At 40.5% G+C, this 18,697-nt stretch overlaps 2 protein-coding genes across 3 annotated transcripts; one reads left to right on the top strand and one right to left on the bottom strand.

Annotated features, from left to right (window-relative positions):
- Positions 1-3,288: 3,288 nt before the first annotated feature.
- Positions 3,289-14,773, bottom strand: plekha8 (pleckstrin homology domain containing, family A (phosphoinositide binding specific) member 8). The gene is made up of 13 exons (XM_071516065.1): positions 14,650-14,773; positions 14,047-14,163; positions 13,717-13,872; positions 13,456-13,577; positions 12,948-13,106; positions 12,792-12,832; positions 12,392-12,510; positions 8,911-9,256; positions 8,001-8,086; positions 6,270-6,328; positions 5,563-5,764; positions 5,401-5,462; positions 3,289-5,276 (listed from the first exon to the last, which is right to left on the bottom strand). The coding sequence occupies exons 1-13, from the start codon at positions 14,687-14,689 to the stop codon at positions 5,079-5,081; spliced, it is 1,707 nt and encodes a 568-aa protein (XP_071372166.1). The 5' UTR covers positions 14,690-14,773; the 3' UTR covers positions 3,289-5,078.
- Positions 14,774-15,054: 281 nt separating this feature from the next.
- On the top strand, positions 15,055-16,783 carry fkbp14 (FKBP prolyl isomerase 14). 2 transcript variants are annotated; one of them, XM_071516138.1, is made up of 5 exons: positions 15,114-15,128; positions 15,256-15,397; positions 15,764-15,915; positions 16,013-16,140; positions 16,269-16,783. In XM_071516138.1, the coding sequence occupies exons 2-5, from the start codon at positions 15,339-15,341 to the stop codon at positions 16,425-16,427; spliced, it is 498 nt and encodes a 165-aa protein (XP_071372239.1). In that variant the 5' UTR covers positions 15,114-15,128; positions 15,256-15,338; the 3' UTR covers positions 16,428-16,783. The 2 variants fall into 2 exon arrangements, with proteins under 2 accessions (XP_071372238.1, XP_071372239.1); XM_071516137.1 differs by having other exon boundaries at positions 15,055-15,397.
- Positions 16,784-18,697: the final 1,914 nt, after the last annotated feature.

Raw genomic sequence — 18,697 nt, 5'->3', positions numbered from 1 at the left:
TCAATATCACCTTGACATCTTCAGCTGTAAATGTGAAGTTGTCAACCGGGCGTATAGTAAGATACAGAGAGGGATGGCGATAGAGGTGGATATAGTGCCTCATCAGTCCCTTTTCACTGATTAAGCCTGAAGTATAGACTGGTGATATTTCAGTGAGGTTGTTTTACCAGGAAGCCCCACCCCAAGTCTCCTGGCTCCTGGGAACCTTCAGAGAGGCTGACCTGGCTCCATTAGCTTGTGGTGGTACTGTGCTTGACAGGGGCATTCAGAGTCTGGACAAGGTCAACTTGGTTTCATACTGACATATCCAAGAACTACTCAGGAACCAACAGGTAATGTAGCTCTAACCATCACATTTCACAGACATCCTCCATGACACTCTTTGTAAATGAAATGGCAGTGACTGTACACTGAGGCACATAGGTAACTCCAACTCAACTAACTCAAACGAGAGCTTTAATATATATATCGATGGTGTGCGTCAGTCCTATAGGTAGGAAGGAGGTCCTTTCCCTGTGCTTCAATGAGAAATGAAATATACTGTATGTGAAGGCTTGAAACTGTTACGTTCTTAATTTTCTCACTGCACAGGAAAGGCTGGAACAGTCTATAGCTGCTATAGGGGAGGAATTAAATTCCAGTCCACATTCTGTTTTCTGGTCATTACTGTATTTACTCTAATACCTCATTATCCAGTCTTTCTGTCTTACAGTATACCACAACAGATAAACTCTCAACAGTGAACTTAACAGTATAGATGTAGTCTGCTGTGTCTTGGGCACCAATGGTGTAAATGACTTTGCTGATATAAGCTGACATTTTCCATAAGCTACTGTATGAATAGTCGCAGTGCCAAGGGAGACCTTTTCTCAGCCGTACTTAGGTTAGAGGTTGTAAGGTGTTATAAAGTGATTCTTCTGTAATAGTGGATGTACAAACAAGCAATTGAAAGATAAAGACTGTTACAATATTGTGTCCGCATGCCTGTGATACCATGCTCATGAGTTTGAAATGCTTCTGATTTTGCCAAACATGGTTTTTATAAATGTAACACTCATCATTGCATTCATCAGCGTGGCAGGTGTCTTAAGAAATGTCAGGCTTGCTCTCCCCAGAGTGTAGCTGTAAGTACTGTATGTAAGAAACACAGTACAGTCAGACCTTATATGATAGTTGTGTGTTATGAAGTAGGTCTACACAAAGCCAAAATACCATACCTTTTGAAAAATATGTTGAATGTTCTCTCTGTGGCCTATGCTACTGTGCTGTATCGTGTGTCTGTATCTGCACAACAATGTTGAAACATAACATGCATGTGGTAACATGAGGCTTTATAGAAAATAGTACGCAATGTGACTGGGATAGTGACAGCTCATTCTATTTCATTATTCTGACATACTTTATACAGTAGTTGTGGATAATTTTAAAAAGAACTGAAAATAAAATGAGAAAATTTAAACCATCCAAGGCTATTCACTCTCTCTTGCAGCTTTAAAGTTTGGTCAGGGGTTTGTCAGCAGCTTAGCTTCTTGTCCTTTGGTGAGCAAGCAGTGACAGTGATTGGGAGCGGTGCAGGATGCCAACAGACAGTGATAGAGATGCTATTGATGTTCTTTCAGAGTCAGGCTCTCACTGTTACAAAAAAGCAGACATCCATCAAGCAGAATAAAGATGCTGTCAGCAGCTCCCCGCAAAGTGCTGTGTTAGTCCAAATAGTAAACAGACCACACAGTGAACTCTCTCTCTCTGTGTCGACATCCTCAGACATAGCAATGGGTTTTCAGATTTTCATTCTGTCTCGACGAAGCCCCTCGTAGCTGACTCTGTGCTTGGAGATGAGGCAGAGTGATACGGGTTGGAGACATGGCAGCCAGCCAGGGTTGCAGGAGAGATGTTTGAGGCTGGAGGCTACCATATAACTCTATTAGCATGCCGTATTTCTTTTCCAAATCACATCAGGACAATTTGCCTGCTGAGATGCCCAAGTAAAAGCTTACCTTGGCGTATTTATCCTATCATGTACATTCCCCTGACCAGGCCAATCGGATTTGTGCCAAGGATGTCTCTGTACCGCACTAAATGTCACTGGAGATGCAGCAGTCAACCTGATTCTACAGAGACCATAATGAAGAGACCTGAGGTGTACACAGATGGATGAAGTTTTCATTCTGTTTGTGCAGTTTGGGAACCTCAAACAGCTGTCTTGGGGACAAATGAACTTACCAGTTGATGTGCCATTTGTCCTGAACATACCTGTTCAATTTTCCCATTCTTGACTGACAATTAAACCTGCAGAGAGCGGGGTCTACTTTGACCTCTCGCCAGGATTTCATAGCAAGACGTTGGTGGCCTGAAGTCCGACAGCTGAGTTTTCGAGTGAAAAGGGGTTATTTTAGTGCAGGTTGGGTGGTGTAGCGTTACCACTGTGGCACACGGGGCGATGCGAGGGAGGCCTCAGGGGCAGGAAGCGGGCAGGGACCCAGCTGTCAGCTCAGGCCCAGTGAAAATCCCTGACCTATAGAGAGGAATGGCTGGCATGTGGGGTGCCGTGGGCCGGGCAGGGGACACACTGCCACACATGCAAAACACTCATTTAACACACACAATGGGGTATGCAAAGGTATTATTTAAGCTCAATGCCACTGTCAGTTGGACAAACTGGCACTCCTGCACAGATTTAGAATCTACTGCTCACTTGTGTATTACTGTGATGGTGTTTCCTTGAGGTGAAACTGAGGAGTGAGGGGGTTGCTGATCACATACTATACTTGTAGGCAATGCTATCTGTCATCAGGCACCTGGGTATTGTTGGCAGAGAATGGTACAGTGAAAAGGTACTAAGGCTGAAAGATATTGACAGTTTGAATTTGCGATTTAAACTTAACTAAAGTTTTTCTTGTCATAATCTTTTTAGCTCTTTAAGGTTTTAATTGTTTAAGGAAAGTGATTTTGTAAAATAAAATATGATAAAAAATACATTATAAAAATATGATAAATATATGATAAGAAAAATAGATGTCAGATGCAGGATTTACTAAGTTAGAGTATGATACCTTGTTTAGAAATCCATTTTGGACGCCTCTCTTAAGCAATTAATTGCAGCCTCTGCAATTTGGAAATTGCATAAATTCATAATTTTTTAGATTAATTGTTCAGCTCTAACAAGTACCGCATGGTAACTCTTACTTCTAGGCTCATATCAAAAGTGATACTTAATATATGACAAAAAATTCATTAATATTTGACAAAAATAGGATCAAACACACATCAAGGCAATTTCATTATGTTTATTAAGTAAAAATCAAATAGCATCTTATGTACATTCATAGAAAAAAAAAATCAAAACCTAGTAAGGTACAATAGCATATTTTCAGGATTAACATTGGGAATGATATGCAACAGGAAAACTGCCTATTGCACATCTCTGATGTAAACCCCCTACAAATTATTTGTTATTGTACAAGAAATTAATGTATGCACTCCTGCAAACTCAAATAGTTAGAATACTGTTAAAAATACTATGTTGTGTGTCTGGTAAAAAGCCCTATGAAGGATGCTCCTGCTTTGTTCGAATGGCTCAGTGAATCTATGGCAAGAGCGCATCTATGGCTGCACTTAACCTGGGGACTGGACTCTTGTCTCCCCTTTTTTAACTGTTGAATCGACATCATAACAGATTAACTGTAAGCTGGTAGCGACACTCATGTTTATGTAGAATAGAGTATGGATGAGATGAGTATGGATGAAATGCTGTCATTCTGTGAAGCGGTAAGTCATAAGAGCAGACACTTGTACTTGTACTACATTATGAGAGAGAAACAATGTATTATGACCTTAATCTGTTCCCTTATGACTGTTAATACAGTTAGTTAATTCAAGGCCCTGGTCTTTATTCGATTTCCATTGGCGCCTATGTTACTCTATACATAAAATCATGCAACTGATAACCATGCTCTATGGATGCAAATGTCCATATATTTCACATAAAAGCTTGACTTAAATGATCCTGATTATATTAATGTGAACGTTTTAACTTATGAGTTAATAAATAGACATAGAGAATGCAAACTATGCATAGGTTTGAACAGAGGATGTCGTAATAAATATGCTGCTATTCAGTTCAGCCATTGTCAGTACTTGGACAGCTACATTACATCATTATTTTCTTCTGTGTTGTGTTAGGCAGCACAAGCTAATGCCATTCTCATGACAGTTCCTTTTTGGTCCCATGGAAAGTCTATCTGGAGCAATAGCTTATGACATATGAGTAAAGTAAAACAGAGGAAAACAATGTCAAACTACGGTTTTTAGGTTAGAATTTGAGGGATTGAAACAAAAATCTGTACTGATCATGAATCCCAACAGACAACTTCAACAGTCAGTGCAAGATACAAAAATTTACTTATTGTACGAAAACACCCATTATGCAATTGCATCACCTCCTCGAGGCATGTATTGGGTGATCTAACAATATTCCGACATTGTTTTTGTCAAAATATTGCTTTATGTCAGTAGCAAGCATCACCCTGTAAGTTCAAGGAAATGGGACAATAAAAATTTCTTCACTTTCTCATCAGCCAAAGGGGAATCGGAAATCATCTTCCATGGTTACTAATGCCAAATACCCTGTGTTTTTGTACTTTAAAAACACATACAGTACATAAAAAGCCACAATGATACCGTGACAAAATGTGCACCAAAAACAAATGTCACCATGAACCATTATGGTTGGAGTCTGCATAATTCTGGACAATTCCATAGCGGCCTTTTTAACAAGACCTGGAAACTATATTTTATCAAACCATAACGTCTGTAAACTGTTAATGCTTGCTTTACACCCCCGCAGACTCCTAAAAACAGACTTTCATACCTGAAAACACCTTCAAATCTACACCCTCTACTGCCTGTAGAGTTTGACAAGTACAAGAAACACCTCACACTGGACATGCTTGCACTATTTTGTACCCAAGATGCACCCTGGCATCTAGCGCCTCTCTCAGTAGCGAGCCACTACTTTGCCTGCGGGGTCAGGCTCCTTCCTTGAAGTTGGATCCACTCTGTTTGAGCGTGTTCACATTTCACACCACCTCATCAGACTCCAGGCTGTATTCCTCGTACAGGGCGTCTAGGATGGCCAGCTGGTTCTGCATAGCCGGCAGGTAGACGCCCAGGTCCCTGTGCATGCCGCTGGTGAAGCCGTCCTTCAGCTCGTCGCCCTCTCTGGACACTAAGGCAGCGGTGAAACTTGGATAAGACGGGGCGGCTCTCAGGGCCAGCTGGGGACACGGGGGGAAAAGAGTCACGCTATGGTCACGCCTGCCAGCATGGATGGAGGGGAACAGAAGAAAAATAGCAAAAGGGATATCTGAGAAACCGGTGGTGCAAGTGAGTAATACCTACAGCAAATACGCCTCGCACAACCCATCCATGGTACTGCCGAAGAGTCTTTCCATACGCAGTGTCTGAGTGAAAGAGAAGAGTGATCATGGGGAAATGTGACACTGAACATTATCTTGAATGTGTTCCATGTGTTTGAGTGCAGGTATGTCTGATCAAACTCACTGAGGGCCCCGTGGATATCTTGGTTTCCTGCGTTGACCTCTGACAGGAACTCCTTGAGGAACTTGAGGCCCCGTCTGAGCCACAGCAGAGCCTCGGTGGCCGAGTTACGCACCTGGGCCACGTTTGTCTGGACCTCATGCAACACTATGGACTGCAGCGTGGGGAAGCTCTCGGGGTCTGACACGAGCTTCTGGTGAATTTTCTACAGCAACAACGGACAGGGTGATGTAGTGACTCTGCTTTGAAAAACGTTCTCTGTGATCTGTGATCATGTTGTGTTTCTTTTTACAACGGGCAGATGGCAGATAGGAAAGTGACTATAATCTGCCATCATTCCTACTCTCATTTATTATTACTATATAGATATATCAAAATAATGAATTATACCCTGTAACAACTCAATACATTCAAATGTCACTTGATACAATGATGTATATTGCTTGAGCAAGTTCTTGCGTGAAATCTGGCTAGTACATCAAGTGTCTAATTTTAGATCAGAAAGTCAGAAAGTGGCAAAAGTATCAAATAAAACAAAAGCCCCCCTGTGGACATACAGCAAATTGTTACAAATGTTGACTGATTGGGTGTTTTCATGTACATTCATGTACTGCACAGGTTTTAGAGCCATTTGTGAAGGAAACATGTCTTACTTTTTTTTTTTAACAGTAAATTATTTTAAAGACATCCTCTCATTGACATTCACTTACCTTGATGTTTCCAACAAAATCCATTTTAACAGGTGCAAACACTGTGGACCCCAGCTTGTCTGAGAAGAGAGAATCCATGGTCATTTCTCTGTTGCTAATTAAAATGCTCATCTTGTGTGTCCTATTTCCAAAGCCTTTATGATGTTGTGGCTGTTATTACAGTTTCAATACAACAATGATGAACGATGTAGCTGGCCTCATGGGTGATTTAAGAAATGATGGACGGGGCGGTAAAATCCTGTGTTACAAGTTATAAGAGTAATTTCACCTCTTAACTGCAGATTTTAGGTAAAATGAGATGGAAAATAGACAATTTCGGCTGGGGGCAGACTAGAAGACTTAAAATCGAAATTTTGAAAATGCATTGCATCATACACATAACCAAGGATTTCACAGATTTTGTCTCTCAGTTGTTAAAGTATGCTCACACTAGAAGATTAAGCAAGAATGCAGTATCACACACTAAAAAGACGTAACTGAGATGACCTGCTGACTCCTGAGAAATCACTGAGATAAGGACCTTCAATCTCACAGAACTCATGCAATCCAACATGCATGAATGATGAATGTGCACATTAATGCAACATGCATTAATATGCACTGAAAAAAAGAGAACAGATTTTGGGTCAAGCTGTGACAGGAGAGATGCCGTCAACGTGGCTGTGAGCAGGCTTCATCAGAAAAGGTTAATGTTAGTTAGGCTAGTCACTTACATTGTAGGACAGGGATGCCTAAAGTTTTTAATTTCAAGGACCTTAATTGGTATAACTTATTATAATGAATTCTTAATCTTTAATATCACACTTCCGCCTAACCTCACTGTAAACTCAGCTCTCATTGGCTATTGGTGGTCTCTGCTCTTGGATTAAACCTGTGCTCCACACACACTACAGGACTTGATCAGGACCCGTGCAGATGTTGGGTCGAAGATATCAAATGCTTGATACTTTGGGAGCAACTGAGATCAGTCCGCAAGCCGATCAAGGCAGGTAAAGACTGAATATGTAAACCTCTCACATTACCAGATAATCTTCGACAACCATCAGTCCTGACCAAGCCTCCAATTACAATTTCCCCCTGATTGTTGGGATGGGCCAATCTGCCCTATAATCCTCTTGTGTGTCCCCAGCCTTACTTCCCCATCACCATCTTTACTAAAACTGAACAAATTGGCACCGATTGCCAACTTGTGCAAAAATGGGTGCTACAAGAAAGCAAGCAAGAGATGTGAATGTAAGTAAGTCTTAGTAAGTCTTGCATTTGTTTACACTGTGATATTGATAGTGACCACCTGTGTAGTACTCTTATACTCCAAGTTGATCAGAGGGAAATCTACATGGCCTAAGCAACCCTCCACCCCCGACACACACACGCACACACACACAGCCACCCAAACATGTATGAGCTGATCATGATGCCAAACCTTTTCAGATAATTGATTAGTAAGCTGCAAAGAATGAACAAAACCATTAAAAAAGATAAAAGGTGCAGAAGGAAAATTATGAGGGCATGAATGAACAATAGTTAATGAAGCAAGACAGATAGCAGCCACCTCATGAATGACAGAGCATGCCCAAATGGCAGGAAAAGGGGATTCATTTTTAGAATAGCTTTGCTTTTCCTCATTAAAGCCATTAAGGGTGAAATGACTGTAGATGTAGATGGGCATCGTGAAAAAGAGGAGCAGAGAGGCGGAATGAGATGAAGAGAGACTGAAAGTGACTGGCCTACCTAATACAGGCACTATTGCATAGCATGAGTCCAAAAAATCCTGTGTAGGGATACCATTGTCGTCGTCCAATCTTATATCACTAAATCTAAAAAGGTAAAACAGATTCAAACAGGAGAATATATTAGAGATACGTCTGCCATTTCAACTTTTATTTGATCAAATCAAACAAAAAAGAAACGGGTACAAACATCAAAACCAAGCCAGAGAAATGATTCACACAAAGTCATGCAGTTTTATGCCTGTTAATACCTGAGACTAGTGGGCTAATTTTCTACAACTGAACAGAGTCATTTTTGCTACACTAACCCTCAACAGCTGTCCCATCTATTTTCCACTGGCTGACTCAAAAATGAGAATATTCTTCATCTTGCAATTTAATACTGGTTGAGTGAGACAATGATTTCAATATCCTACATGTGAACATTACAGTATTGATAATTCACACAGTTATTTGTTCAGTAACACTTTTCATTGTCTCTAAAAAAAAAAACTGAAAGTAAAATATGCTTAAAAGAAAGAGTGAAATGGTAACAAAAAAAACTTTACAAACCCAAACATCAGATGAGGGCATCTCTGTCATGTGACCAAGAGAGAACACACTAATATAAAACACTTATCATGACATCTTGTAATGGATTCTTTTTAAAATTATCCAAACCTGTTATTTATCCTGTGCAAAACGGTTATTATACAATTCATTATATTTCCACAAACTAAATGAAACGTAAATAACTGTGCAGTATAGTGAAAAGAAGTAGCAGAAGTGGAGTACCTCAAAGACATTGTATTACATGTAACTTAGATTGGTTGGTCCTAATTCTGTCTATTGTGAAATGTCAAAGACGGTCACTTCATACAGTAACTATTGTGTCCTAAAGGATGTGACCTTCCTGAGTAGCGTTTTCATACCTGTGACTCATTGTGCTGAAGAATGTTTCCACCTGCTCGGTCTCTTCCAGCTGCACTGAATCCTGGGAAGGCTGGTCTTCATGCTGGGCCTCATCTTGGTCGGGAGCAGCTTCCTCTTGGTGCTGAGGCTGGACAGGGTTCACTTCCTCTTTGTCGGGCTCTTGGCTTTGGTCCACGTTGTGCTTCTGCTCTTGTTTTTTCTCCTCTTGATCGTCGGCGTCGTTCTCCTCTTCCTCCTCTGCTGGTTGGTCGTAGTGTTCAGTCTCAGAGGTATTCTGGGTAGTGTGGGGAGCAAGACCGACTTCCTCCTCAGGGGCTGAGCTGTTGCCATTGGCTGCATCGTTCTCTGTATGGTGCCGCAGACAGACATATGATACACAGATTAATAAATACATGCAATAAGGTTTCAGTCAAGAGGTCTATCTTCACATTGCAGAAGACAATGTTTGCCAATGACAAGTCTAAAGCCCAGACTAAACCATTATCATTTGTCAGCAGATTGGGTGTAACATATTGTGAAAGCAGCACTTTCAGGACTTGTACATCTATTATGTGCATTCATTATATCCTCTTCTATACAGTGGCAAGGGAAATCATGCAAATGCTGTGCCCATCTGTCTCAATAAACTTATCTGACACTAGAAAAAAGTTACACACTGTTTATTACATTTTCTTGTTAATGGCCCATGCAGAAAGGTAAACTTTCAGGATTGTTTGTCACTGATCAACTTACAAATTAGTTACAAATGAAACGTTGGAATGTTTTGAGTCAATACATATTCAACCTCTTTGCAGTGACACTCCACACAGAGTTAAGACTCATCCAAATTCCTTTGAGTGTTCTTGGGTCTTTCTTAATTTGCAATCTTGTGCATTGTTGTGTCTCCCATTGCTCCCATAGCCTAAGTACAATTCTAAAACAAAAGAATGCAAGATGGATAAAGACCCTGAACTTTACTTGCAAGCCAAGAATGCATCGGATGGTGACTTGGCCAACAGGAACTGGGAAGAAATGGGAAGCCCCAAGATTCATTGCGAGAATGACTCATCATGTCCACACAGCACAACAGTCTACTGTACAGAGCTGGTTGAAATACATGGGAAAATGAACAGCTGTCTCTTAATTGTTTGAGCGTGCGACATCAAGCACACAGATCATCTCAAACTGCAAGGATGCTCCTCTGCTCATTTTCTTGAGAAGTTAATTCTCTCCAAAACAAGGAAGATCACTCTCCACATGGACACAAGTATTGACTTGGCATTCATGGATTTGAGAAATAGTTCTTGAGGTCTCTATAACATGGCTGGAGTCCAACTGTGGCCCATTCAAGTGATGTCAGAGCAGAAACTACCATGAAGTCCAAGGAACTGTCTGTAGAATTCAGAGACAGAATTGTAAGGAGGCACATTAAGGTTATATAACAATATCTTCAGTGTTGGGAATTCAAAAGAGCACAGTAGGCTTATTCTTTAGGAAATGGAAAAACAGGGAGCAATGAAAAGGTCTGCACAACTGAAAATCATCTCCCAATAATTTATTAACAGACATTTCGGCCTCCTGGCCTTCCTCAGAAATGTCAGTCGGTTAATAAATCATTGGGAGCTGATTTGCAGTTGTGCACTCTACTTTTTCATTGTTATTTTTTCCTGCCCAGCAGCTGTGTTGACCTTTTTGGATGTGCATGTTCTTTTCTTAATTAAAAATAGGGAGCTACCCAGACTCTTTTCAGATTCTTTTCATCTGATCAAACTAAGCAACTGTACAAGGAGGACCTTGGTCAGGTTGGTGACGAAGAACCCAAAGACCACTCTGACAAAACTGCAGAGTTCCTTGGCTGCAATGGGAGATTTTGCTGGAAGGACAACAGTCAGTGCAACTCTTTACAAATCTGGGCTGTGTGGCAGAATGGCCAAAAAGAAGCCACTCCTCTGCTACAATGCAAAGTGCTGTGTCTGGTAGATACCAGGCACAGCTCATCACCCAACGTACATCCCTACTGTAAAACATGGTGGTTACAGCACCAACCTTATCACCTTGTAGGGACAGAGAGAACAATGAATGGAGGCAAATTCTTGAGGAGAACCTGCTTCAGAACACCAAAGACCTTTGACTGGGAAAATGATTTATGTTCCAGCAGGACAATGATGCAAGGCATACAGCTAAGTCAACACTGGAATGGCTTCAGAACAAGTGAAAACATGTGAAAGTCCTTCAGCGGCCAAGCCAAAACTCAAACTTGAATTCCACTGAAAATCTGTGGAATGACTTGAGGGAAGCCACTCACAGACACTCTGTGCCCAACTTGAATGAGCTTGAGTAATTCTACGAGGAAGAATGGGAGAAAAATCCAATGTGCCAAGCTGAGTCTAAGAAGACTCGCAGTTGAAATGGTACTTCTACAATGTATTGACTCAGGGGGTTGAATACTTACTTAAATAGGATATGTCTGCATTTAATTAAAAAAAAAAAAAACCCAAACTAAAACATTTTCACTATGGGGTATTTTGTGGAGATTGTTGATTATTTTGAGTAGACATATACTGAATATACAAAATATCAGGGACATCTTCCTGATATTGATATGAGTTTCAGACCCTTTGGCACAACCGACATCACAATTGTCTCAAAGCATAAAAACCTTCTCTAACTTGTTTGCTTCTCTTCATCTACAGCTCCTCCTTTGTGACTGGTATAGATTTTTTTCTCATTTATATTTTGTATGTACTATTTTTGCACTATTTGGATTCTTTACATGCTTTTTACATGCATTTCACTGTAAGTTTTTATCTACCCAGAATCAGGTGACCTGTCAGGTGACCCCCTGTAAGAGGCATTTGTAAGGTGTGTCTCTGTATGCACTCATGTCTGAAGAGGAGCTTGCACTCGAAACGTCACGTGGTGGTAATGAACACCATTGGAGCAATTTCTAGTGTGCGGACTCTATCTTGTAATAATTGACTGTTTTTCTGTCCAGCACCTAGTATTAGTTTGGATGTGAGTGCTTTTGTGTATCTATAGATTTAATAAGGGAAATAATGGCATTTACCTGGATTCACCCCATCAGTGTACTTCATAAATATCCCTAATATTTTATACATTTAGTTTATACTCATCTTTATAATCTCTCTTTGTGTTAATAATGAAGTATTATTTTTATTAAAAATAAGCCAAAACACTACTGATTGGAATAGGCTGGACATATTTTCCATCACCAGCTATTGCTGCCCCTGGATGAAGGCTCTGTTAATTGAATGAATGCAAAGGGAAATGCAATAATGCAACTGGGCATCCATCATTGTCCACTCTCTAAAAGGCATTAATCTATCCACATCAGTTCAGACGATGTACACACAACAGCCAGGCCCCATTTGTGCTGTGTGGCCCTTGACTGCAATGGATTTTTCTTTATGGAGTGCAGTAATGCTCTTCAGTTCAAGGAACACTGTAGAAAGTAATGTGAGGATTGTGTGGATAGCTAACCTGTTGGGGATGGTTGGTTTTCTGGTCCATCTGGTTCATCTGGTCCCTCGGCTCCAGAGTCCAGGCTCTGGTTGTCATGTGCCATTGTTTCTCCTGAGATTTCACCCGATTCTCTCCGTCTGGAATGTGAGGCTACCATGTTAATTCTGAAGACAAAGATGCACTTCTTATGGGCAACACTAATGGGCAACAGTGCCCAGTGACTTGCCTCAGCAATGTCACATTAATAACAGGATCACTGTCAGAAGAAAACATCTGAAAAGATATTTAACCCTGTCTCTTACTTTGTTGAGTGCTGCTTAGAGCATTGCCCATCTATGTTGCCCAAAAAATTGTATGACAGTATAAAAGTAGCAGTGTGCAGCAAGACAACAGAATTGTTGAGAACAAAGCAACCTACTTTTCTCCAAAGTTCTGATTTAATTGATTGATGGGTTTGATCTATGGAGAAAAAGACATGAGTATGACATTAGCGTTGGTATTTGGAAACAATCAAAAATTGGTTATACTAGATTGCATTATCTGCTTAGACTCAGGCAGTGAGAGAGAAACGTACCTTTTGAGGTTTGATGGCTGCTACTGGGGGAGATCCTGGTGGGCTCTGCGTTACCATATCTGTGCTGAAAGTACGATTTGCTATCTGCATGCACTCCTCCAGGGTCTTCAGGAAAGTGGTGCATGTAGACTTCACCATGTTTCCAGTGCCTATGCCTGTCTGGAAAGGGCCCACAAAAATACACATCCTCTAACACTGGCACATATCAAAACATTTTCCTGAATAACCCGACTAGTGTCAGGCATAAGTAAAGGGACACATCAGGATGTAATTTAGACAGTGCGCAACAAAATCTGCTGGTACAAAGCAAACATCTGAAAGTCAACCTTTTTTGAAAATGCATTTGTGATACAATTTGCTCCCTGTCAGTAAAGACCTGGTCTATTTACATGCAGGAGCTCATTACAATGTGATGTCTCTGTAATTGCAAATGAGTTACCCTACACTGCAGTTTCACACAAATGGCAGCTTCTCTTATTTCATTACCTCATCCAAACCTTAACCTTACCTCTGCTGAGTCTCCTAGCTCATCATTCTCCTTGATCTTGTTTACTTGCTGGAGGAGAAGGTCACAGTACAATCTAAGTTCAGACATCTTAGTTTTCAGTGCCTCTGTGTTCTCCTGGAGCTCTGTAGCAGCAAAGAATAAGATGAGCAAATGAGTCAAGGTTTGGGAAGTACAGAGAGAGTAGCTACATTTTTATAGAGAATGGTAGCTTTAAAAGTGCAATCCCTGCTATGTCACTGGCATCCAAAGCTATAAAGTTACCTTTCTCTCTCTTTGTTCGGTTGTCTGTAAGGCAAGCCTTGGCTGTTCCCAGGGCCACCAACCATTTCTGCCTCTCTGCTGCATTGATGGCTCTGAGGTAAAAGTATTGCTCTCCGGGTATGGTCAGGTCAACTCGTGTAGAGTCAGAGGAATGAACTATAACATAACAGTGGACAAGGAGAGAATGCAAAGCAATAGAGTTGTAATATCTGATAGTTTGTTGGAAACCTATGTCAGAACTTCCTCTCTTCAGAAAGCCAAGAGAAAATTATTTTACACATGAAAATCCAACATTAAAACACACCACACAAAACATCGTTGGCTACCAACCTTGGATTTCACAAACTGAAATTTTAATGCTGCCTTTGCATCCTTTCCAGGCATCTTCTTGAGAGTCATAGTAAGACAGAGTTCCCCCATCAAGCACAAACCAACGAGGTTGCCAACCTGAAACAGTCATTTCAAAATATCATTACTGTACTCTGCAATAGCTAAAGACTTTACTTATAATCTTCGAACACATATATTAAAAATAGATAGCAACAGTCATTAGGTAACATAAAATACCTTCATAAATTTGGGATTAGGTTATTTACCCAACGTTGGCTACAACCAGTTAGCTGTTAAGTGCGATTAGTGACAGATGGTGGCAGCTAGGTTAGCTAACGTTAGCTCTGAAGATTTCATAGATAAGGTCAGTAGTAGCTTCCAATTCATCACGTAGCTAATAGAGTAGAAGAGAAGCTAGTATATCTCAAGTGTTACTTATACCCATGCTCCGATAGCTGAACGTTGATGTTAGCTAACGTTAGCTTGATAACCTAGCCTGCTGCTGGTGTTAACGTTATCACAAACTCAACACAAGTGCGCTTTAACATTGGCTTGCTAGCTGACTCCAAACGAGCGCTAGAGGCGACAACTGGGACTACTTACCACTTATGTAATTGGTCCACTTGTACAGTATTCCCTCCATTGTTTACTTATGTGTTTTGTCGCTCATTACTTGTTGTTTTTCATAACGAGATATGATGCCCAGCTGATTGCAATGACTCCATTGGGCCCCAAGTGAGATTTGTGGAGTAACGTCCTCGGCTTTACGTTTCAACTGCGAAGATAAAGTGCGTAAACTTTTCGTGAATTGGGCTCCAAGCGATCACGAGAGAATCCGACGTTCCTCCCGCTTGCATCAAAGGGATTTCGGGGCTGTGGGCGTGTCTCCGTTGGTTGAGACATATGAAGACCAATAAACAGAGGCAACGAAGACACTGGGCGGGGTTTCTGAAAAGTTATGTCCAATCGTAAAGGGAGGAGGGCCCACGGCTGAACAGTGGACACATTTGTTGCAGATTTTGGAAGTTGGCTGCCACGTAGCTGGCATTCTTGCTGAGTAACATGGATTTATTTTTGGCACTGTATGTAATTGGGCATGGTATAAGTTAGCCCTGTGCAGCTTTCGTAGCAAGTGAGCTGTTGTTGTCATCAAAATGATCCTTCTTTCTTTATGTTCGATATTTTCCTCACTCTTTGTATATGTCACAGGGGGAAAACTTCCTGAGCCAGAGGTGAAAATTGAAGTTATACATAAACCTTTTGTTTGCTATCGGAAGTCAAAATATGGAGACATGCTTCTTGTTCATTTCGAGGGATTTCTGGAGAGTAATGGCACCATGTTTCATTCCAGGTAAATCTAAATTGAAGCACTAATGATGCTTCGTGTATTGCTGCGCCTCTTCGCTACTGTCTTCCTCCTCGTTAATGATAGCTTTCAGTAGGGTCATTGTATGGGTATCAAATTCAGTATACATTTGTACCTAATGAGTTACACAGTACTTTAGCCCTACTGTACTACTAACAATCGGTCCCTTGTTTGTAACTGGCTACCCCACTTTTAACCCATAACCATTGACCTCTCCTTACAGTTGCATGAAATACATCAGATGGCAATCAGTGGACCTTTGCTTTCTGATGTTAAACCTGTTGGTTATAAGTGTGCACTGGGCTTTTTGTCTTAAAGAACACTGTGATGGATCTGTGTGACTCTTGGCAGCCGCCACCATGGGGAAAAGAATCCAGTGTGGTTTACTCTTGGGATCCGAGAGGTGCTGCAGGGTTGGGATAAGGGTCTGCAAGACATGTGCGCAGGAGAACGCAGGAAGCTGACCATCCCTCCATCTCTGGCTTATGGGAAGGAAGGAAAAGGTAACAAAAGCCATGATAGGGGTTGTGGAGCTCAGTGAGGAGATATGTGATGTTCTCTGCTGCATCTATCATATCTGTGCCTCTTTTTTTTTTACAGGCAAGATCCCTCCAGGCAGCACCCTCATTTTTGACATTGAGGTCATGGAGATCCGAAATGGTCCCAGGTCACATGAGTCTTTCCAGGAGATGGATCTCAATGACGACTGGAAGCTCTCCAGACTAGAGGTGTGTCTGATCTGTGAGACTGTTGTTTTCAAAGGAACTGCCTTATTCACAGTTTTTGTAGTAGAAATGTATAAATATTGGCAATGGTGTTATTTGTGAATAATATTTATATTCTCTCTGCACTACAGGTTAAAGAGTACCTGAGGAAGGAGTTCGAGAGACACGGATACTCAGCCAATGACACGCATCATGAAGTGATGGTAGATGACATCTTCATAAAGGAGGATGAAGATAATGATGGTTTCATATCTGCCAGGGAATTCACCTACAAACATGATGAACTCTAGAGGACAGCAGGTTTCATCTCATATTCAAACTACTCAGAATGTTTACATGTTTGTGTCGTTCATTTCATCCAATACGGAGACAGGAATTGACTGGTAAATTAGTAGTAACTGGTAAATTATACCTTGCACTGAGGGCTTGTTACTTTTGTTTGCTCTGTAATACATCAACTACATTTTATGTCATTTCATCTGCAGTAAATCATTTTATTCATTTATAGTACTCTTGGTCAACTGTTGATACTGTACATGCATATTTCAGAGACAGTCTTTAGGTGCATCTCTCCATTCCACATCCTCTGATGATTTTGCTGCAGATGTATTATACATTATTGTAGTTTTTGTCAAATTGCTTGCCAGCCTGAATTAAATATTTTCAAAACAAACAAAACTTGTTAATTATCCTTTTATCATTTTGGAATCTATGTATGCAGTTGGCATTGGGGTGATACTGATGTGCTTTTTCTATACAAGTCTGAATTCATCACTAGAGGGCGCTCTTGTTCTTGTCTTTTGTATCATAATGTTCACAAGCTTGTCAGCCCCCTCTTGTAAATGGTCTGCCTCTTTCAGTTTATAGATGCCATACAATTTGTGGCAGAAAAAGTCAACAAAAAGTGTGTATTCACATATTACTCACATATTTGGTTACATGTTATAAATAGTGAATAATGAAGAAGTTGCACTAAAGTATGTATAATAGTGTCACTACTGATGACTAACATACCAAAATATTGCAAGGTGTGCCTTTATCAAAGTTAATTTCTTTCTTAACTTCTTTGAGCGGTCAGCCATCATCAGGTTCCTCTAGTAGTAACAAACAAAACAACCCCTCCCCCCCCACAGACACACACACACACACACACACACACATACACACAAAAACAGTATTCAAAGGTCATGATATTTGACTCTAGAATTCATTGTGCACAGAGCAACTGTATCCTAAAGCAAGATGATGCAAAATTATGTTCCTTTCTGGTTAATCTGCATAACTGGAATGTTGAACCTTGAGTAGAAAACAAAAGATTTTGTGATAATGGATTTTTGAATTTCTAGTGAACAAGCTAGACAGAGAAGAGAGAGCGAAAGACGTCTGAGGTCACCAAGTGACCCTTGTGATACTGATAGAAATCTACTCCACCAACTCTGAATAAGAGACTAACTGAAAGGACACTTTGCCCGCAGCAGTTTCCCGAGGTAGATGCATATTGGCTGGTTCTGAATTGTTCCAGGTCTAGTACAATCATCTGTGTTTTGTAACAAACATCCTATCCAGCCAACCTCCTATTCGTTTTCCATTGAGTAACTATAGAAAGTGTCTCTTGAAAGGGAAAGAAAGGAAGTGTCTCTTGGAAATGAATTCTTCATCCTCACAAATCCTGAACTGTCCAAGATCATTGGAACAATGTAAACTGTGAATTCTGTGTCAGGGTGGATTTTCTTGTGGAGTAGAGAGATGGACTCTTAAACTGTTAGCATTATGTAATAGATGACTGTGTTTAATTAGGCCGTGTGTGGCTGTAAGACACATTACCAGGGAGGGAGGGTTCATTCCTGACCACATTCAGCAGAGCAGTGTGTAATCTTACATTTTCTTGAGGTCAAGCTAGAAGTGACTTATTGAATTATGGAAGAGCAGAAAATGTAAGTTCCATTTTCCTAATTACAGTATAACATAATCCTAATAATATAACCATGGATAATTCAGTCATGAGAAGTGTAGTACTTTTATACGAGAGGCACTGAGGCACTGAGATTGTTCATCACCTAAAACAAAATGAATCAATATTTTCATCTCTGTACATTGGCTACAATGGAATCCTGCCATGTTGCTTCATTCTAACTTCTCTCTATATAAATAATAATCTCTATAAATAACAATGTATCAGCTTTCCTTCAGCTTATGTGAATGTGACACAATAAAATGTAAACAAATGTGCCACAAAACAGTGTCTGTGCACGTGTGCTTGTTTGTGTGTGTGTGTGTGTGTGAGAGAGAGAGAGAGAGAGAGAGAGAGAGAGATCCTTCATGGCAAGCCATTTCACATTTCAAAACTGAATTAATTCAACAATTCAACATAGACTCATGAATAGCAAATACATATTTCTGGTGTTTTTTTCTGGTTGCTGTTCAATGCCCTCATCGACTGATTTTCATTCTTTAATGATTACCCTATAAGGATAAGATGGTGCTAGATAAAGTGGTAATAGGATTACGGCAAGAGGCATAAAAACAACTGTGAAGCATCAGCAATATAGGAAGTCCTACA

Source organism: Centroberyx affinis, unplaced genomic scaffold, assembly GCF_046629955.1.
Source record: "Centroberyx affinis isolate AG114_WGS23_722 - 3 ecotype Tasmania unplaced genomic scaffold, CSIRO-AGI_Caff_v1 ptg000392l_1, whole genome shotgun sequence".
Lineage (NCBI taxonomy): Eukaryota > Metazoa > Chordata > Actinopteri > Beryciformes > Berycidae > Centroberyx > Centroberyx affinis.
The sequence above is the reverse complement of the archived record's forward strand: the minus strand, read 5'-3'. Positions and strand labels throughout refer to the sequence as shown.